Genomic DNA, 19,996 nt, shown 5'->3' with positions numbered 1-19,996 from the left:
CGGAGACTCCTGCAAAGAGTGATGTGCAGAAGGCTCATGCTCCTCCTTGGGACCAGACATTTTCCCTGGTGGGGCAAGACCCTTGCCGTTACTCTCGGCCGACTGCACAGACAGTGCTCATGAGGAACGGCACAGCCAGCTCGGCGATCTCCCAGCTCACCCTATGGTCACTCGCAGGCAGAGCCACAATCTGAACTCAGGTCTGTCCGATTCCTTTCTGCGGCACAGGGCTGAGCCTCCAGAGCTCTTCCCTCCACCTGATCCTGCCTGCAGCAGCCCCATGAGCACTTCCTCCCTGGGGCCAGAACCTCAGGCCCCTCGGGAAGGTCCCTGGAAGTCCTAAACCTGACAGCCGCAGACATGGACAGCCCAGGGGCTCTGGCACCAGCCCAGGGCCTTGGACACTGTGGCATCTTCCCCTGGGGCCATGTGTGGAATGGAAACTGTCCAGGGCCACCCACTCCCCCCAGTGGCATTGCCTACTGGCTGTGACTGTGGAGCTGGCTGGGCAGTGCTCACGCCATCTGGTGCCTGTGGCCAGTTTGCTGTCAGCCAGCTGTGCTGTCCCTGGGAGGCCTAGGTACCCAGGTTCCTTCCACCCTGCTGGGCAGTGCAAGGGGTGGTGGCTGGAGCAGAGAGGAGCCACAGAACATCCAGTCCCAATGGGCTGGGACCATGGCACAGTCCCAAGTCGGGAGCGCATGCAGGGTGATGCAGGTGGCCCCAGGCCTGCCTGTGTGCACTCCCTGGAGAGGGTGCAAATGCCCATACAACCACAGGCACATGCAACAGAGATTTTCAAAGATCAATCTAACCCCCTTGATGGATCCTACTGTTTGCATCTGTTTTCGGCTCAGAGGCTGAGCAGTCCCTGCCTGAACCCAGGGTCACATACTTGCCCACCCCTGCCCAGCCCCAATGCCAGGCCGCCCAGTGCGAGTGGGTGTAGGGCTGGGGTGGCAGGGGATGGGGCTCATCCCTGTCCCTCTTTGGTCCCTCTCTGGTGGAACCGGGAGCCCAGACCAGGTGGGTGAGGGGGCGGGGCCTTTCTTCTGCCCAGCCCCCACCCAGTAGCCAGTCCCAGGAAACCTGGGCAGCCACAGGACCGGCTGCCTGGCAGGTCCAGCTCCAGGTCAGGACAGACCCTCAACTGTGAGCAGTGTGAAGCCAGAAAGGAACAGGCCGCTTGTCGCCCTGGTCCTGCCAGCCAAGCAGCGGGCTCTGCCCCCTCCCGTTGCCTGCCGGCCCCTGGGCACTGGCTGGGCGCAGGACCTGGCCTCGAGTGGTGCCAACGCCTTCTCTTTCTTCCAGGAGCTCTATAGGAAGGACTGCAATCTAGCGGCCCAGCTGCTGCAGTGCAGCCAGACCTACGGCAGGGTCCATAAGGTGTCGGAGGTAACGTGACCCCACCCCACAGCCAGGCCCACCCTGCCCCAGGACACTGTGGGCTCCTTTCGGGCTGGCTCCACCCTAAGGCCACTCCCCACCCTTGAGGAGGAAGATGCCGGTGAGCCTGAGCCCCTTGTCCCTCCTCACCCCCGGGTCCTGGCCTTTCTGACAGTGGTGGCCTCAATGGGCCTGGATAGCCAGTGGCCTCCGTCGCCCACCCAAGCTGCCCATAGCCCTGCATTTCCTCCTTGACTCCGGGTGCACCTCACAGCAGCCTGAGGTCTGGGCACAATTACACATGGTCCCATTTCTGAGAAGAAGCGGCAGGAAAGGGGGCTTGGCCTGGGCCCAGGCCGGCCACACAGCCTGCACTCAGCCTGGAACCAGAGCAGGACCCACTGGCCCAACTGCGGTCACCTCAAGAGCTCCAGGAAGCCCTTCCAGCCAGGCCTACCCCACCCAGTCACCCACCCCAGGCTCTGTCCCTGGTCCCCTTTCCTGGGCATGGGCCATCCCTGAGACACTCATAAAATAGATCAAACAGTAGCGCAACATCCCCCGTGTGGCACCAGGTGCCCGTGTGGAAACCACAGGGCACCTGGCCCTCGCCCCTCAATCTTTGTTGCATGTGTTCCTGAGTCTGTTTTGTTCAGCAGTGGGGCCCGGGTGGGGAATCCAGGCTGGGAGAGCAGATGAGCCCCCCGCTGGGCAGCAGCTGGGACAGGTGGCTCAGCCGGCTCCATCGGCGTGGGGTGGGGTGGGTCAAGGTGTCTGGGGATCCGCAGGAGCCAGCAGCACCCCCAGGTGTGCCAAGACCACCCCGGGAGCCCCCTCGTCTGTCTGTGTGTCCGTCTGCCTGCCTGTCCATCACGCTGGCGATGGTCCTCAGCGCAGGGCCTCGGCTGGGCCACCTGCTGACTCTGACCATCCCCCTTGCCCCACGCCCCTTGCAGCTGCCCTCGGACTTCCAGGAGCGCGTGAGCCTGCACCTGGAGAAGCACGGCCGCAGCCTGCCCTCCCCGCTCTGCCGCCCGGCCTACGCCGACAGTGTCCCCACCTGCGTCATCGCCAAGGTGCTGGAGAAGCCCGACCCCGCCAGCCTGTCCTCCCACTTGTCGGATGCCTCAGCCCGCGACCTGGCCTTCCGCGACAGCGTGGACACGTCAGACCCGCGGTCCCCGTACAAGGAGGACGTCTGCTGCGGTGAATCGGCCCTCTACCACCCCAAGGAGCCGGAGCTCGACCAGCGGCCCAGCATGGACGCACCCGGGGCCGACGTGGGCTTCCTGCAGGCCCAGAATTCCACCGACAGCACAGCCGAGGAGGAGGAGGAGGAGGGGGCCGAGGCAGCGGCCTTCTCCACCAGCTTCCGCCACGATGCCTTCCCGGGCTACGCGGGCTCGCTCCCCACGTCCAGCTCCTACTCCAGCTTCAGCGCCACTTCCGAGGAGAAGGAGCATGCGCAGGCCAGCACGCTCACCGCCTCGCAGCAGGCTATCTACCTGCGGAGCCGCGATGAGCTCTTCAGCCGCAAGCTGCCCACCTACGAGAGCGGCCCCCGCTTCGCCAAGGCGGCAGCCGCGATGGCCTCCCCACTCGAGGCCGAGGTGGCCCCTGGGTTCTCTGGAACAACGTCCCCGTACCCGACCGAGTCTTTCCGATTCCCGGCCTCCCTGGGCCCCCAGCAGGCCCTGATGCCCCCGAACCTGTGGAGCCTGCGTGCCAAGCCGGGGTCCGCCCGGCTCTCCAGGGATGATATGCGGGCCCACTGGCGGCCCCTGAGCGTCGAGGACATCGGTGCCTACTCCTTCCCGGCTGCCACCGCAGGCCGCGGCTCCCCCCGCAGCTTCTCCGAACGCTACTACGGTGGCAGCATGAGCAGCCCGGGCCGGAAGGCCGAGGGCCGTGGCAGCCCCCTCTACGCGAGCTACAAGGCCGACAGCTTCTCCGAGGGGGACGAGCTCTCCCAGGCCCACCTGGCAGAGCCCTGCTTCCTCCGGGCGGGCAGTGGCCTGAGCCTCAGTCCCAGCCACTCTGCCGACCCTCTCCCCAGCTACGAGCCCAGCAACAGGGACGGGGACAGGCTCGGGGTGCAGCTGTGCGGGGCGGGCAGCAGCCCTGAGCCCGAGCACGGCTCCAGGGAGTCTTTGGAGCCCAGTTCCATGGAGGCCTCGCCGGAGATGCGCCCCGCCGCCCGCCCAGGGCCCCAGCAGGCCTTCCCGCGGACTGGCAGCTCCGGGCTGAGCCGCAAGGACAGCCTGACCAAGGCCCAGCTCTACGGAACGCTGCTCAACTGAGCGCTCTGCCAACCCCGCCCGCCCAGTGTGGCGCCCAGGGGGCGACCTCCCGCCCCACACCCAGCCCCTGCAACAGGATCGCCCGTGCCCGCAGACAACCCCTCTGCACCCAGCCCGTGTAGCCCACATCGTCTGTCCCTAGCCCTGCCCTGCAGACCCGCGTAGAACCTTCCCGCACCCCAGCGTCCCCCTGCCCAAGGTGAGCAACCCCCCTTTTGTAAGGTGAAACTATTTTTATAGAGACAAAGGGTCTTTCAGCACCCTTACCCTCCAGCCCCCTGGACGGTGGCCTTGGTGTTTTCAACACAAAGCTCCTTTCTTTTTCCAGTGAGGGTGCATGGGGTCTGACCCCAGGAGGGGACACACCAGACTCCAGTGGTGGGGAGACACCCAGTGAGCCAGCAGCAAGGGGACCCTGAAGCTCTGTCCACAAGAGGGGAAGCAAACCCAGTAGAGTAGAGGAAATGTTTTGAAACCCATCATCCCCGTGCGGCCAGCACACCCCACACGCACTCTTCCGCGCCCGTATCCCGAGGGGGCCTGGATGATGCCCCGTACGGCCGGTGCTCACCGCCCCAATCCCCTGACCCCACTGTACTCTACCTCAGACCCGTGAGGCCCTGCCCCTGCCCTCCCCTCTCTGTGATGCATGCCCATCCAGTAAGTGCTGTATTTTGCACTCGTTAATAAAGGTACCAGTGGAAAGAATCTGCCTTTGGTTTGCTTCTTCTCCCTGCTGCCGTGGGTCCCAGAGAGACGGCACTTGGGGTCCCACCACTCTGACTGGCAGTAGAGCCCTTGCCCGTCGTCTGAGCTCCTCCTGTCCTCTCAGTGTCCCTCGTGCCATCTGCCCGCTTGGCCACCCCCTCATTCTTACACCCAGACTTCCCTTCCACCCCAAGTACGTTCCTCAGATCTCTCCAGGGTGGGTCTGCTGGCCGCAAGCTGTCTTGTGTTTATCGCTCTGGAAATGTCTGCACTTTGTCCCCTGTTCCAGTGTGAGCTGCAGGGACAGAATGGTGCCGGTCTTTCCCAGCACCCCAACTTCTTGCCGGCATGGGTGCTGCTCACTCCTCCAGGGTCATCTGTCTCTTTTCCTCTGGCTGTTTCAAGCTTTGCTTTGACTTAGTTTTCTGCAGTGTCCCCAAAGTGTCTGGGTATGGGGTCCCTTTTTAGGGTTCACAGGGAGTCTTCTATCTGGTTGGTGGATTTCATCCATTCTGGAAAATCTTCAACTATTACTTTTTAAAAACACTTCTCTGCCCATCAGACCTGGGACAGACCCCTGAGGCTGTGTCCTGTTCCTCTTCTACTTCCTCTTCAGTATCTCCCTGATTTTGTCTCACCCTGCCACTATGGCATGACCCGTCTTCCAATTCACTCATTCTCTGCTGCTGCCGCGTTCATTCTGCTGCCAAACCTAGCCATGGAGGTTGTGTGCTTCAGCTGTTAACTTTTCCGTTTCTAGTGCTGTTCCTGTGGCTTCCTGGCCTTTGGAGCTCTTTCCCAGCTCCTGTCTGACTTTCGGGAAGATGGGGCACAGCCTAGATCCCCTCCTTCCCTGGTGTGGAGTCTGGGGCTGCTCCCTCAGTTCCTGCTGGCGTCACCTTCTGTGTGCCTCTGTGACACGAGTGGCCTGGAAACACATTTGTGGTTCTGCAAGGCCTGGGCAGAGCCCCCTCCTCTGGGGAGCCTTACACCTGCTCCCTCCAGGCACCCTGGGGACCACCCTGGCCCTGGTTCATGCCCTGAAGCTTGCCTGGGCTGCAGGTGCCATGGTTCCTGAGCACTTGGGCCTCAGGCCCCTGCCAGGGCTGTTGGGGACTGCAGTAGGGAGGCTGCCTTTGTCCCCAAGTGTCCTAGCCTCGAAGCTGGCTCACAGGACCCTGGGACTCAAGTGCTTGGAGCTCTGGTCCACAGCGCTTCTCTCCCACAACCCCCTGGGCTGGGGCTCAGTGCTCCCCTGGCTCTCCAGGCTGCAGCCAGCTGTCCAGCTGCATCAGCCACGGAGACCTGGCTGTGCCACAGCGTTTGGGTAGAGGGCAGAGGCAATGTCACACTAGGCTCATGCCTGAGACATATGGCCCCTGGCAGCCAAACAGAGGTGGCTCTTTGCTGTTCTAGGGGAAAGGGACGGGTCAGAGGGAGAGGCTGTGCTGGGTGCTGAAGGATGAGTAGGAGCTTATCAGGTAATTCAGCCAACGGGAACAGAGGACTTCGGGGCATCGTCCAGGGCTCCCAGGTACCCCCTGTGACTTAGCCCTCAGTTTCCCTCTGGATCAGCCCTCAGATGCCGTGGACCTGTTAACACCGCTGGACAGTCGCCCTGGCAGGCCCCTCTACCTTGGCGAGCCCCGTCCGGGCATCTGCCACCCCCATTCGTCCCCACCCACCTCTCCTCAGGCCCCAGGTAGCCATGTCCCCCTGGGAAGTACTAGGGGCTCCTGCGGGCCACTCAGAACAAAAGTCGTAGCCATGCCTGGCACACAAGACAGCAGTTGGCACACAGAGCCTGTGCAGGCGCCAGGCACACAATGAAGCTGTCTTTCTCCCGCGGCAGCCTCAGCGGTGGCATTTCAGGTTCTGAAGGTAGGACCGAGGTGAGCACGGCCCAGGAAGGTGGGTGGAGGGGGAGCCCGTACTTCTTCACTCCCGCGTCACATTTTCTAAGTTTAGCCTTCTTATTTTAAAATTGCAAATGGTGAACTCCCCAACACCTTGCCAAGGATCAAAGTCGTCTTTACAAATGCTCTTCAGAAGAGCGCCTTTGAGAGAGGCAGGCAGGATGCACAGCAGCCAGCCGCACTTCCCGGAGAACAGCCCAGCCAGCGGAGTGGCAGTGGGGCCCTGGGGAGCCCAGGAGGGTCAGGGATACAGGTCAGCTGGGAGGAAACAGGCCTCAGAGCCAAGTGCAGGTCACAGGGTAACAACCTACAACGCACTCTGCATCATCTCCCTGCACAGCCCCACCGGCCTGCTTTATAGGTAAGAAAACCACGGCTGCGAGAAGCAATGCCCCAGGCAAGCGAGCACGGGGCCTGGAAGCTGAGCTGGCACTGGGGACGGAGGAGCCAGCCCAGGAGAGGCCCAGCAGGGACGGGCAGCCATGCACACCTTGTTCTCACCTGACTGAGGACAGCTGCAAAGGATGCTCACAGCTGCTCAGTGGTGACGCTGCGCATGGGGCAGGGGAACGTAAGCAGTGACACTCCTGGGAAGCGGGGGAGATCCTGGGCTGGTGCAGGGCTAAGTGGGGCATCTGGAACGGGAGCTAGGGCCGCCCGAAGGGGTCTGGGAGCATTCACACAGCATTCATTCCCTGCACAGATGCGAGGGCCAGGCCTTGTCAGCGTACGCACGGGACACCCTCCTTCCAGTGGGCTTCCACTGCCTCTGCCCCCATCCTGGCGGGGGCTCTTGGGCTTTGGGCTGCGCCTGGGTTTCAGTCCTGGGCTCTGGGGTCTTCTGGCTTCCTCCTGGCACGGCCCCCAGAGGCTCTGCAGGGGCCCAGTGCCTCCACGGGGCTCCTTCCCGGGACAGACACTATGCAGGGCCGCGGGGACAGCACCAGGCAGCAAGCAGGGGGCCACCCAGAGGGGGCACATCACTCTACCCTGCAGCACCATGAACCCCAGGTCCCAGTGGTCACACTGCACTGGGAGGACGGGGCCCTGGGATCCGCAAGGCAACTGCTCACCTCGAGCTCCGCCTGGGAGCCGAGCAGCAGAGGCAGCTGTGACTTCACACTGGTGACTGAGACAACCCAAGAAACAGCACAACACGTATCCACTGGGCCGCACAGCCTCCCGGCAGGTGCTTTCATTCACGCAGCCCTCACAACCCTGAGACAAACAGGTTCCTGTCCCGGTTACAGAGGAGGAAACTGAGGCAGCCTATGCCAAGGTCTGACCCAAAGTTCTCTTCGGTGCTGGCTTGCACTCCCTCCCAGCCAGGCCAGGCCGGCCTCAGTGCCAGATCTTGATGTCACCTCCCCAGGAGCAGGTGCCAAGGACAGAGGGCAGCACGGGGTGGTAGGTGGTGCCCACGCAGGCCTGTGTGTGTCCCTGCAGCGTGCACGCCCGGCTGGCAGTGCGGAAACTGAACATCAGGACCCGGCCATCAGCACTGCCTGTCACCAGCAGGTCACCACAGGGGGAGCACTCACAACCCACGGCGTAGCCTTCCACCTGCGGGGGACACAGATGCTGAGCAGGCCTCACATGTTCAAGGCTCTGGGGGCACAGGGGTGAGACCCAGCTCTGCAGAGGAACGGGCTCCGCAGCAGGAGCTGGCTGGAGCAGGCCCAGCACAGTGACGGTCACTGAGTCCCCAGCCCCCTCTGCCTGGCATGCGGGCCTCAGACAGGAAAGGGCGGACCTCCTCCCATCCCCACCCATGGCCCAACTGTGTAAGCTGGCCCAACATTCTCCTGCCCAGCGGCTGGGAACAGGGTGTGCCCAGGTCTTGAGCAGACAGCAGTCAACTCTGAGACAAAGCAGAGGCCACCCCCATTCCCTGCACCGCCAGCCCTCGGTGGCTCTGAGGCCAGGGCTCAGCGTCTGCCCTGGGGACAGGACGGGTACCTTGTGCCCTTCGTAGCGCCGCCGTCTGCTCATCCGGTAGGGCCACACAGCAGAGAAGAGGGCCAGGTAGTTGCCGTTGGTCTGCGCCAGGAACACGGGCTCCCGCGGGTGCAGGGCAAGGCTGGGGCAGGTGTACCTCTCCTGGGGGACAGGGGACAGGGCTCAGAGCAGGCTCCACTGGGGGTGTCTCCATCCACAGGCACCCGGGCCACACTCTGCACTTTGCCTTAGGGGTTTCTATGAGTTTCCCTGGCTGCCGTAACCAATTCCCACACACTTAGTGGCTCAACGCGGCACATGTTCATTATCACGCAGCTATGGAGGTCAGAAGTGTGACATGGGTCTCACTGCACTAAAATTAGGGTATCAGCAGGGATGGTGGGGTCTTGATTTCGTGCTCTTGTCTAGTCTAGACTCCATAAGTCACCTGCAATCCTCATCAGAGGCTGAAAAATGGTCCCCAAAATATATCCATGTCCTAATCCTGAGGCCAGTGAATGTGACCTAATAAAGACAACAAAAGGGTCACCCAGATAGGATTAACTTAAGGATCTTGGGAGGAGATGACCCTGTATTATGGCCCCAAATGCAATCACCCCCAAAGTGAGGAGCAGACAGCCCCAGCACACACAGCAAGGCCACGTGCACCGGAAGCTTGGCGTGGAGGTGCTGGCCTTGAAGGCTGGAGTAGTGCAGCTGCCAGTGGGAATGCAGCAGCCACCAGAAGACAGAGGAAGGAAGGCTCCTCCCTGGAGCTGCCCTGCCAACACCTGAACCTCACCCAGTAATGCACAGGATTTATCCAGAAGCCCCAGCCCCCAGGCCTGTGAGAGGTGAGTCTGTGGCCTTTCGCCATCCAGGGACAGAGGCTGATCCCGAGCCTGTGTGCCACCTCCACAGGGCCCAGCTCAGTGGAAGGAAGGCCTGGCCAGTCGGGTGGCGTCCTGTTTGGAAGTGAACCGAGCTCAGGGCAGTGGGAGCAGGTGAACCACGTGTACATCAGAGGCCACGTGCTAGACCATGAGCTCCCAGCACAGCACCACTCACCCCACAGAGCCTCAGGCAACACTCCCTCATCTGGCCCAGCCCAGGCTCTGAGGACCTTGCAGGCAGGATGCCCTCCTCAGCCAGGCATGCCCCTCCTCCTGGACCCGTCCTTCCTACTGGCCCGCACCCAGCATGAAGTCTGGTGGTGGCTCTGCCGGGCTCACTTGGAGCCCTCAGAGGACAGCGAAAGGCAGGGAGGCAGATAAAGTGTGTGCACACACGCACGTTCCAGCTCGGGCTGGGGCACCAGACATTAGCCATGGCAGATTCGAAATCTCAAAAAGTAGTGCTGGTGGTGATGATGTTGGTGGTGGTGACGAGGGTGATCATCGCGGTGATAACAGTGATGGCGGTGGTGACCCTGTTAGTGGTGACAGTGGGGACGGCTCCGGTGATGGGAGTGATAGTGATGGCAGTGATGCTGAGGATGAGGTGCTGAGGATGGTGGTGGGCGGTGGCGGTGGGTAATGGTGATGGCGGTGGTAGCAATGACAGGTGAAGCACAAAGGAGCACTCTCTCTGCCTGGTACTGTGCTGTCCCCTTTAGGACCACTTCCTTTCTCTTAATTCTCAAAAAGCACTCTGTGAGGTAATATCATTCTCAATTTTCTTTCTCCTTTCATTGTTTTTTTGTTGATGTTTTTTAAGGTGGGGGTTTTGCTAGGTTGCCCAAGCTGGACTTGAGCTCCTAGGCTCAGGTAATCATCCTGTCTCTGCCTCCTAAGAAGCTGAGGCTACAGGTGTGTACCACCATACCTGGCTTTCATTCTCAGTTTTCTAATAGGAATCAAGGAGACTAAATAATGGTTCCAGGGCCAAACAAGGGTCCCCGCCTTGCAAGTGGTGAAACCAGGACTCTAACGTGGGTGCTCTAGCTTCGTGGCCCCTGCATCACATCAGCCACCAAAGACCCTGAGCAAGGAAGGGTCAGACACCCTTCTGCTTGGCTGGCTGGGGTGGCCATGGAGTCAGGCCACAGAGCCCTCTTCCCCTTCCACCTGATCAGGACTGCCGGCCCATGGGATGGCTGTGGGGGGTGGGAAAGCAGGAGGAGAATTACACCGGGAGCTGTAGAAGGTTCCCCGCGTGTGTAGCGTGCCAGGACCTGATCTCAACCTACCCCATCCTGGGGGCCTCAGGCAGCTGAACCCTAACTCACAGGAAGGGGCCAGGGCCCCAGATAGTCCAGGGGGACAGGACTGTTTCCTAAAGCTGAAGCTGAGGTCAGTAACAAATTGGACCTCTCACATGGAAAATCTGGTTGGAGATTTTGGCAGAGGTCCGGAAGTCCCAGGCAATAATGGTGCGGTCCGCAGAGTCCCGGGTGGAAGCGTCCGTGCTGCTCAGGAACTCGGAGCCCTCCTGCAGGAAGAGGATGTCCAGGGTCTGCTGGATGGTCGCCTTGTAGCCTCTCACCACCTGCAGGAGGGGACACCGTCACACTAGCAGGCCCAGGGAAGGCGCTAAGGAAGGGCCCACCCTCGCCCTGGGGCCCTGTGGAGCAGAGCTCCATCACAGGCGCCACATGGGTGAAAGGGGCTGATGCTTACAAAATTCACAGCTCACAGAGTCCCAGACTGTTGTCCCTGGAGAAGCAACCTTCCTGGAGACAAGCCAAAAAGCCAGAATTGCAGCACATATTTTGTCATTAAAGATACTTTTTATTTCTGAGCAGCAGGACCAGTATTTCATAGCTTCCTGTCTCCTAAGCCACCAGCAGAAGTAGCCAGCCATTGCTCACCTTCTTCAGAGCCGCTGATCACCAACGACTTCTGCTCTGAAACACCCAGTTTGGGCAGGGAGTGGGGACTAACGACGAGCTCCAGTTAACAAACTCAGGGGTGACTTGGGATCCAATGGCAGTGCTGTGCCCACTGAGCGATGACACAAGTGTGGCCAGGTCTTGGTGCCCACTGGGCCCCCACCCACAGGGTTCCCAGCTTCCAGGGCACCCACCACATGGCTGCAGCAAGTCCCATGACCCGCCAGCTAGGACATGAGCCCTCTTGACAAATTTTTCGGGTTTTTTTTTTTTTGTTCGATCCGCCAGGGATCGAACTCCAGTCCTTGAGCTTGCGCAGCAGGCGTCGAAACCACTGAGCTAAATCCCCGGCCCTTGACAAATTTCTTAAAAGAAAAAAAAAAAGGTATTTACATCTTTCAGATTCTCAGACTACTATTTTCTACCAGCCTCTTTCAAATATGTTGCCAGAGCTGCATGAAATACAGTGCTCTATAGACCTCATTGAGACCCAGTCACCGGATGAGGTACACTGAGCTAGGAGACTGGAAGCAATTTGTCCAAGATCACACAGCAGCCAGGATGTGGTGAAGCCTCTCCGTGCCCACCTCCCTCCCTGAGCCCCATAATCAACCTCCTGCTGGTCGCATCTTGCCTCTGCCAACTCTTGGAGCTGAGCAACATATGAGTACTCTTCTGTGAGCCTCTTCACGGGCAGCTCCCTGAGCCTGGGCATGGCCAGGGCCAAAAAGAGAGCCAGCCCTGCAGGCCCCTGAACACAGGACAGGAGCCAGCTGCCACTGCCAGGCCCCTTACCTGGCACAGCACCAGGTGGCACTGGGCGGGCTGGGGGAAAGAGCCTTCTGGCCTGGAGCCACTGCACTTCTGACGACAGTGCCACCCCAATGCGGCATCTGCAATCTGCTTAGCAGGAAAGGAAGCTAAGGAGCAAGACCCTGAACAATCCAGTCCCTGGCTCCAGCGCCACACGCTGCTCTGTCCCCAGAGCTGGTCCCGTCTCATCTCACTTCACCTCCCTCCCCACAGCCACTCAGGACCTCCACTTCCTAGGCCATGTCCGTCTGGATCAAGCTCCCTACCTAGCCCCCAAGCCCTCCCCATTGTCCCTCTCACGCTGGGGGCTGGGGCACCAAGTGCCAAGAGAGGAGTAAGTATGGGCCAATATTTGTCCCTGGATGTGCCCAAGCACTGAGGCACTTCTCCTGGGGAACACAGGGCAGCCCCCGAACATGGCTGTAGGCAGCACCCACATGTGACAGGCAGTTCCCAGCTTTCCCTCGGGACCATGAGCTCCTGAGTGGCCTTTAATGCCACAGCCTGCTGGCTGGGCACCTCAGCCCTGCAGTGCCTGGTCCAGGAAGGGACAAAGAGAACTGGGAGCCTTCCTGCCACTCGATGCATTAGGACCACAGGCGGAGGTAGCCTTCCCCACAGGAGGTGGGGAAGTCTGAGAGAAGCAGCATCCCAAGGTTCCCGGCCTGATAACAGCAGATCTACTGCCTGGCCCCAAGACAAACATCTTGGAGAATTCCTCAGCATAGATGGAGATGGCCCGGTTCATTAGAATGCTATAAAAGTGAAGGGCCAGGCACATCCACCAGCCACCAGCATAGCTAGCAGGCAGAGCGCCCTGGGCTGACTGGAGCCCCGCTCTGTCCAGCTCACCATGCCCACTTGCAACCAGGCACTGGAGCCAGTGAGGACCCTCCCCCGGGCACGCCCACCAGCTGTCAGCGTAGCCACACGGGCACCTGCAACAACAGCACCCCCCCCCGCCCCCAGCCTCTGGCCTCTTTTCTGTGCAGCTACCTGGTTCCACACTACAGAGGCACAGGGGAACACAAAGGCCATTGTCCTGAGCCTCAGAAGTGAACAACAGACAGAGGGGGTCTCTCAGGCTCCCTGATGAAAACTGAAACCCACTGGAAAAGTGAAGAGAATCTCTGCAATAAAGGCGCACCAGACCACCGTGCTTGGTAAGTTGGAGGGATCATCACCTCCCATCGGAACCTGAACTATCTTCAGGGGAAGGGCAGCTGAATCTGCAGTAGAACCTTGCACAGTTCAAGCCTGCAAGAGGACAAGGAGCTCAACTTGGGACTTGCAGCCAGAAATCTGCCTGAATCTCACGGGTCTGTGACTGGCTTACTGAGACTCATTGACTTATAACTGCACACTGCTGCTCACGTTGTCTATTGTGACAGCAGAGACATACCCTGAAGGAGGCCCTACATTTTTATCTTTTGTTATTTTCAAAATTACCACTATTTTTTTTGCTCTTTTTAAAAAATTTTTTTCTTCTTTTTCTACTCTAATTTTTATTTTTCTCTTCTTTCTTTCTTTTCCCTTTTCTTTCTCTCTCTCTCTCCCTTGCTCCCTTGCTGTCCCATGTTGTTCTTCATCTCCTTTTGTGTTCCTGTCCTTGCATTAATTTGTATTTCTTCTTTATTTTTCTTTTCTTCTCTTTCCTTCTCTCACCTGTGTCCTCTGGCCTCACTGTTAACCTTGCCCAATCCTTCTACTCACCTATTCCTCCCTCCCCAACTCCTTCTAACTCCCCATTCCGAAGGGTAAAGTTGCTATATTGAAGAGTTTATTCACCATAAACACGTTAGGTTGGTCCTTGATTTTGATTTAATTCACACAGTTAAAGGTGATAGATTAATAACCACCACAAATTGTCATTTTCTAAGAGGTACTTGATGCTGCTGTGTTGCTAATTGTATCACTTGGGCTAAGGTGTTGTGATTGAACTAATCAGTTGTCCTTCCTGGTATAATGAAAATGAGACAGGCTCAGAGCTATTAGAGACTCAAACCTAAAGACCAGCTATACCTGGAAGACACCTCTGAGAAGCAATCATTCCATAAGGGTTCTAAATACATCAACAAAGATACTTACAATAAGCAACTTCAAAGTAGCAACCCAGGAACTAAACCAAGGGCAGTACCAAAGACAAAAATGAGAAGACATTTAAGTAAGGGACAAACTCAGACTTCCACCCCACAAAAGGCAAATTCTGGGCAAAACAAGGTGGAAAAGTCTGATAATCAACCACCTGGACACCCTGATCTGATAGCACAGGAAGTAACAAAACAGATGAATGAGGCTCTAGAAAAATTCAAAACTGAAATAATCTCCCAGATAAGTACAGAGATGGTGAGCAGAGTGAAAGACATGATTAGAGGCTCTAGAACAGAAAGAGATAAAAAAAAAAAAATAGACGAGCTCAGAAACATTCTGGAAGCCATGAATGCCCAGCATAAGAAAGAAATCGAAACCATGATCACCCAACATAAGAAAGAAATGGAATCCATGAAACAGATTCAAACAGATACTCAGGAGATTAAAAACTCAATTGACAGCATGCACAGAAGATTAAGGGAATCTGAAGATAGAATATCAGATACAGAAGACAGGATTGTGGTTAAGGACCACAAAAACAGAGATTTCTTCAAAATAGTAAGGGACCATGAGAAATCAATCCAGCAGCTGCTAGATGATGCAAGGAAGAATAACATAAGACCGATAGGAGTCCATGCAAAAACAGGAGAAAGTACAATTGACATTAAAAAACTGTTCAGAGAAGTAATAGAAAACTTCCCAGACAGAGGTGGAGAATTGGACATACAGATAAGTGAAGCATACAGAACTCCAATTAGCCATGATTAAAAAAAATCTACACATCAAAAAAAAAATCTACACATCTTCATATAATAGTCAAGATCCCAGAAACCCAACAGAAGAAGAAAATCCTACAGGCAGTTAGAGAAAAGAAACAAATCTCCTACAAAGGAAAGTCCATCAGAATCACAGCAGACTTCTCAACACAAACCCTCAAATCAAGGAAAGCCTGGAATGAAGTATTTCAAGCCTTAAAAGAAAATAACTTCCAACCTAGACTGTTGTATCCTGCAAAATTATCTTTCAAAATCGATGGGGAAATTATATACTTCCACGACAAAGAACACCCGAGAAATTTCAAGAACACCAAACCAGCACTCCAAACAACTGTAAGCAATATCCTAGAAAAAGACAATGAAGGTCACAACTCTATGAGGCCCAACAGAGGGAAGCCACCAGGCAAGGTAAGAAACTAAAGGGAAAGGGGGAAAGAAATAAGAAATAAAAGAGTCAACAATAGTAAAACATCGTGACAAGGATGAGTCAATATCTATCTATCGATTATAACCATCAATGTTAATGGCCTCAATTCACCAATCAAAAGAAATAGAATGGCAGAATGGATTTAGAAGCAAAATCCAGCAAAATGCTGTACACAAGAAACACACCTAACTCAAAAAGAAATTCATAGACTGAAAGTAAAAGGATGGAAAACAGTTCTCCACACAACAGGAACCCAGAAAAAAGCAGGGGTAGCAATCTTATTTGCAGACAAAGTAGATTTCAAACCAAAACTAATTAAGAGAGACAAAGATGGTCACTACATACTTGTGAAGGGAACAATCCAAGAGGAAGAGATGACAATCCTAAATATATATGCAACAAATACGAATGCCCCAACTATACAAAACAAGTATTAATGGACATGAAAAGCCAAATAAGCACTAATACAATTATAGTGGGGGACCTCAATACCCCACTATCACAGACAGATCATCTAGACAAAAAATTAACAACGAAATTCTAGAACTGAACTAACCTATTGAATAAATGGACTTAATAGATATTTACAGAGTGTTCCACCCCACAAAATCAGAATACATATTCTTTTCAGCTGTACATGGGTCATTCTCCAAAATAGACCACATGCTAGCTCACAGGACATGTCTAAGTAAATGTAAAAGAATTGAAGTTACCCCCTGTGTATTATCAGACCATAGTGCAATAAAATTGGAGATCAATGACATAAGAAACTGCAAAACTCCCACAAACACATGGAAATTAAATAACACCCTCCTGAACAACCAATGGGTCACAGAGGAAATTAGACAGTTTCTACAAGTAAATGATAATGCCAGCACAATATACAGGAATCTATGGGACACAATGAAAGCAGTTCTATGTGGGAAATTCATAGCAGTGAATGCCCATATTAGGAAAACAGAGAGAACTTGTATAAATAACCTAATGCAGAACCTCAAGCTCCTAGAAAAAGAAGAGCATAACAAACCAAAAGCTTGGATAAGAGAGGAAATTATAAAATCAGAGCAGAAATCAATGCAATGGAGACTAAGAGAACGATACAAAAAAATCAATGAATCAAAGAGTTGGTTCTTCAAAAGAATAAATAAAATTGATAAACCCTTAGCCAACCTTATCAAAAAAGAAGGAAAGAAAAGGCTCAAATTCATGCAATTAAGAACAAAAAAGGTGAAGTCACAACAGACCCAGCAGAAATCCAGAGCATCATCAATACCTACTTAGAGAACCTGTACTCTAATAAAATGGAAAGCACAGAAGAAATGGACAGATTTCTAGACACATATTTATTGCCGAAGTTCAATGAAGAAGATATAGAAATTCTAAACACCCCAATTACAATGAGTGAAATTGAAAATGTAATAAAATATTTACCAACAAAGAAAAGCCCAGGTCCTGATGGCTTCACTGCTGAATTCTACAAGACATTTAAAGAAGAACTAATGCCATTACTCTTTAAACTCATCAAGGAAATTGAAAGGGAAGCAAGACTTCCAAATTCATTCCTGGAAGCAAGTATTACTTTGATTCCAATACCAGGGAAAGACCCAACTCAAAAAGAGAACTATAGGCCAATCTCCCTAATGAACATAGATGCAAAAATCCTCAACAAGATACTGGCAAACAGAATACAGAGGGTCATCAAGAAGATCATACACCCTGACCAAGTCAGATTTATCCCAGGGATGCAGGGATGGTTCAACATTTGTAAATCAATAAATGTAATACACTATATTAACAGAGTCAAGGACAAAAACCATATGATCATCTCAATAGATGCAGAAAAGGCATTCAACAAAATCCAACACCCATTCATGATAAAAACACTACAGAAAATTGGAATAAAAGTAAAGGGCCAATAACATGGCCAGAAGCGAAGGCTGGCCTCAGCTTGATCATCTGACAGGGTAGTCTCCACACTTCTAGCCTGGGGAGCACAGAGGAGCTGGGGCTGGTCCCTCCAGCAGGTGGATTCATAGTGACCTGATCATCCTGACAGCCGCACTTCCTGTCCGGGGTGGGAAGATACCACCAGGCCTCACCAGCTAGATCCTCTGGCAGCCACATCCCAGTCTGATAAGTGATTACTTGGTCTTGGGGAAGTGGAGGACAGATCAGGAAGTGTTCAGGGGTGATGGCGACCACTGGATGCCCACCGCTCGACCTGCAGAAACCCAGCACCTCCTGCCTGCTGCAGACTCACGGGAAGGCCCCACTTGGACTCCTGGATTGCCCGCACCTCCAAGCCAGCCCAGCCACAGACTGACCATGTGCTGGGGAGGGCCTCAGGAAGAGCAAGGATGGGCTGGGGTGCACTCAGCAGCAGGCCCCTGCCTGTCCTGCACACCCAAATGGAGAGAAGGTGGAAGGATGCTGTCCCAGCTCCCGCAGGACCCTGGCTCCCTCTGCCACCCACCGTGGCTCCTGCTCATAGGGGTCTGACCAAAGCCTTACATGACTCAAATGGGCAGTCAGATAGCAGAGCTGGGTGAGTACAGCCCCTCTGCTAATGGCTGCTACCACGACTAAGTCCTTGTCTGTAAAGTAGCAGGGCCCTGCTGAGTTCACTTCCAGCCAAGGTCAGCTTGACTCCAACTAAATTCTTCCCCTCTAAATTAACCATTTGTTCCCTTCAACAAGATATGCTAGTGCCTCCCTTTCACAGTCCTACCTACAATAGCTGCTTTCACCAGGTGTCCTCCTCCCCTCCTTCCCACACTTATTATAAACACATGCTAGCGGTGCCTTTTGTCTTTGCTGCCCAAAACAGCTTAGATCAGCCCAAGACCCAGCCAAGGTCGCAAGCTAAGGGCCTGTGGCTCCCAGCAACATGGAAGCACGAGGGCTGGGGCCACACCTGGGGCTTCAGGCTTGGGCTCCCCCAGGACCTCAGGAGATGATGTTCAGTCACAAGTCCCTGCCCAGAACATGGAGACAAAGAGAGCTGCTCCAAGGCCACACAGGTGGGAGCAGAGCAGAGGGACTGTGCTTAAGGCACTGTCACCAGAGAGGGCCTGGATAAACAAGGGCACGGTGCCAGGCGGGGGCCCGAGGGGTCCCCTAGGAGAGTAACAAGGCTCCTGCCCTCTGGTCTCCAGTGAGGGTGGAGGGTGTCACGAATGTGCTGTGCTCATCAAGGGCCCAACACACAGCAGCTCCCCTTAAACCTTCCCTTCTGGGTCAGCAGAACTCCTGTCCCCAGAACAGAGCTACCAGTTCTCAGGCAGGTTTTTCCCCCCCAGTTTCAATTCCTCTCCCTGGAAATAAGCATAATGATCGCTTCAAATGCTGGGGTGTGAGCAGCAGCATGCACAGAAAGATCACCAGAGGGAGGGCACAGGTCTGGCTCTGAGGTTTACACTCCCACAAGAAGGGCCAATCACACAGAAGAATGACTATCAAATGCTATGGAAACACTAAAAAAGAAACAAAAATGTGCATTAAAAAAGAAAAGAACCACTAAAAATGAGAAGAAACCATGAGTGAATTTCTCTACAACCTGAGACTTGCAGAAACTTCCCCAACTATGGCTCCAATGGCAGAAGCAATAAGAGAGAAGAAGAATAGATCTGACTACATGAAAACAATAATTTAAAAGAGTGCCTGCTTGGCAGGAAATAAGTCAATAAATAGCAAATAAGTAAAGCAAGAAAAGGCAAATGTTAGAAATATTGGCAACCTGTATTTGCAAACTGTACTACAGTTTCTAGAAAGAGATGAAAGGAATAACAACTCTACAGAAACATGGGCAAGGAGACAGCTCATAAGACAGGAAATGGTCCCTCCGCCTTGTTCACAATGAAGGCGATTCAATCTTAACTTACACCGGGTTTCTTAGTCACTTTCCTCATCATTGGAACCACAATTTAAAGGAGGAGAGGCTTATTTGGCTCATGTTTTAGAAGTTTTAGTCCTCAAGTAATTGGGCAGCTCCAGGTAGAAGCAGCACAGTGAAGGGTCCAGTGGAGGACAGCGGCTCACCTCATGGCAGCCAGGAAGCAAAGAGCAGGGAGAAGCCGGGAAGGGAGACAGCCTCGCAGGGCCCCCCAGTGAGTGCCTCTTCTGATCAGACCCCACCTCCTGATAGCAAGGCAGCTGTCACACCCCCATAATCCAATTGCCTTCTAAAAGCCACCTATGAGTCCATGAGGCACCTGGTGGCAATCTAGATATAAATCGTAACATTGAGATACCACTTCTAATCCATCAGACCAGCAAAACCCCAGAGTCTGGCCACACACTCTGGGAGATGGCTGTGGGGACCCTGGGCATCTGTACCCCATTGCCAGAAGGGTAAATGGACCATCCCCACGGGGAGAGTCTGAGCAACTTTGAGCAGGCTGTCACTCAGCCATAGGCAAGGACCCAGCACCCCACTTCTAGCAACTGACCCCAAAATTATACCAGCAAAATCCCAAGGAGACAAGCACAGTACCACTGAGAGCCACACCCTTGTAAAAAGGCAGAGCTGGGAACAACCCTGTGTCCGTGGAGACGAGGGGTGAATGCAAGGACGTCCAGGCTCTGGAACCTGGGAGGAGGCCGCCCCTGCCTGCCCCTCGGGGCCCTGTCCAGGACACGCTGTCCAGGGGAGAACGCACAGCTGGAGAAACATGTGTAAGGCCAGTAGGCGAGAGCAGAAGGGACACAACAAAAGACAGCAGAAAGTTAAATTTGAAACAAAGGCAAGTGAACCAAAGACAGCCTCCAGAGAGAGGGCACGAGCAGAACCAAGGAGACAGTCTCAGGCAGAA

The 19,996-nt window shown here is 54.8% G+C and overlaps 2 protein-coding genes across 10 annotated transcripts in view; one reads left to right on the top strand and one right to left on the bottom strand.

Annotated features, from left to right (window-relative positions):
* The window catches only part of Begain (brain enriched guanylate kinase associated), a 37,998-nt gene extending 33,604 nt beyond the window's left edge, over positions 1–4,394 (top strand). For 6 of the 7 annotated variants that reach the window (XM_004836956.4, XM_021244317.2, XM_004836955.4 and 3 more), the window contains 2 exons: positions 1,312–1,395; positions 2,343–4,394. In XM_004836956.4, coding sequence (XP_004837013.3) covers positions 1,312–1,395; positions 2,343–3,686 — 1,428 coding nt within the window. In that variant the 3' untranslated portion in view covers positions 3,687–4,394. The remainder of the gene's footprint in view (positions 1–1,311; positions 1,396–2,342) is intronic. The other variant, XM_087195588.1, reaches the window with a different exon arrangement.
* A 3,077-nt stretch (positions 4,395–7,471) lies between these two features.
* The window catches only part of Wdr25 (WD repeat domain 25), a 140,106-nt gene continuing 127,581 nt past the window's right edge, over positions 7,472–19,996 (bottom strand). For 2 of the 3 annotated variants that reach the window (XM_087195594.1, XM_021248193.2), the window contains exons 5-7: positions 10,565–10,735; positions 8,270–8,410; positions 7,472–7,873 (exon numbers count right to left, since the gene is read on the bottom strand). In XM_087195594.1, coding sequence (XP_087051720.1) covers positions 7,652–7,873; positions 8,270–8,410; positions 10,565–10,735 — 534 coding nt within the window. In that variant the 3' untranslated portion in view covers positions 7,472–7,651. The remainder of the gene's footprint in view (positions 7,874–8,269; positions 8,411–10,564; positions 10,736–19,996) is intronic. The other variant, XM_087195591.1, reaches the window with a different exon arrangement.

The sequence above is a fragment of the Heterocephalus glaber genome, unplaced genomic scaffold (assembly GCF_053883595.1).
Source record: "Heterocephalus glaber isolate CG9 unplaced genomic scaffold, H.glaber_assembly_v1.0 deba00001608, whole genome shotgun sequence".
Lineage (NCBI taxonomy): Eukaryota > Metazoa > Chordata > Mammalia > Rodentia > Bathyergidae > Heterocephalus > Heterocephalus glaber.
The sequence above is the reverse complement of the archived record's forward strand: the minus strand, read 5'-3'. Positions and strand labels throughout refer to the sequence as shown.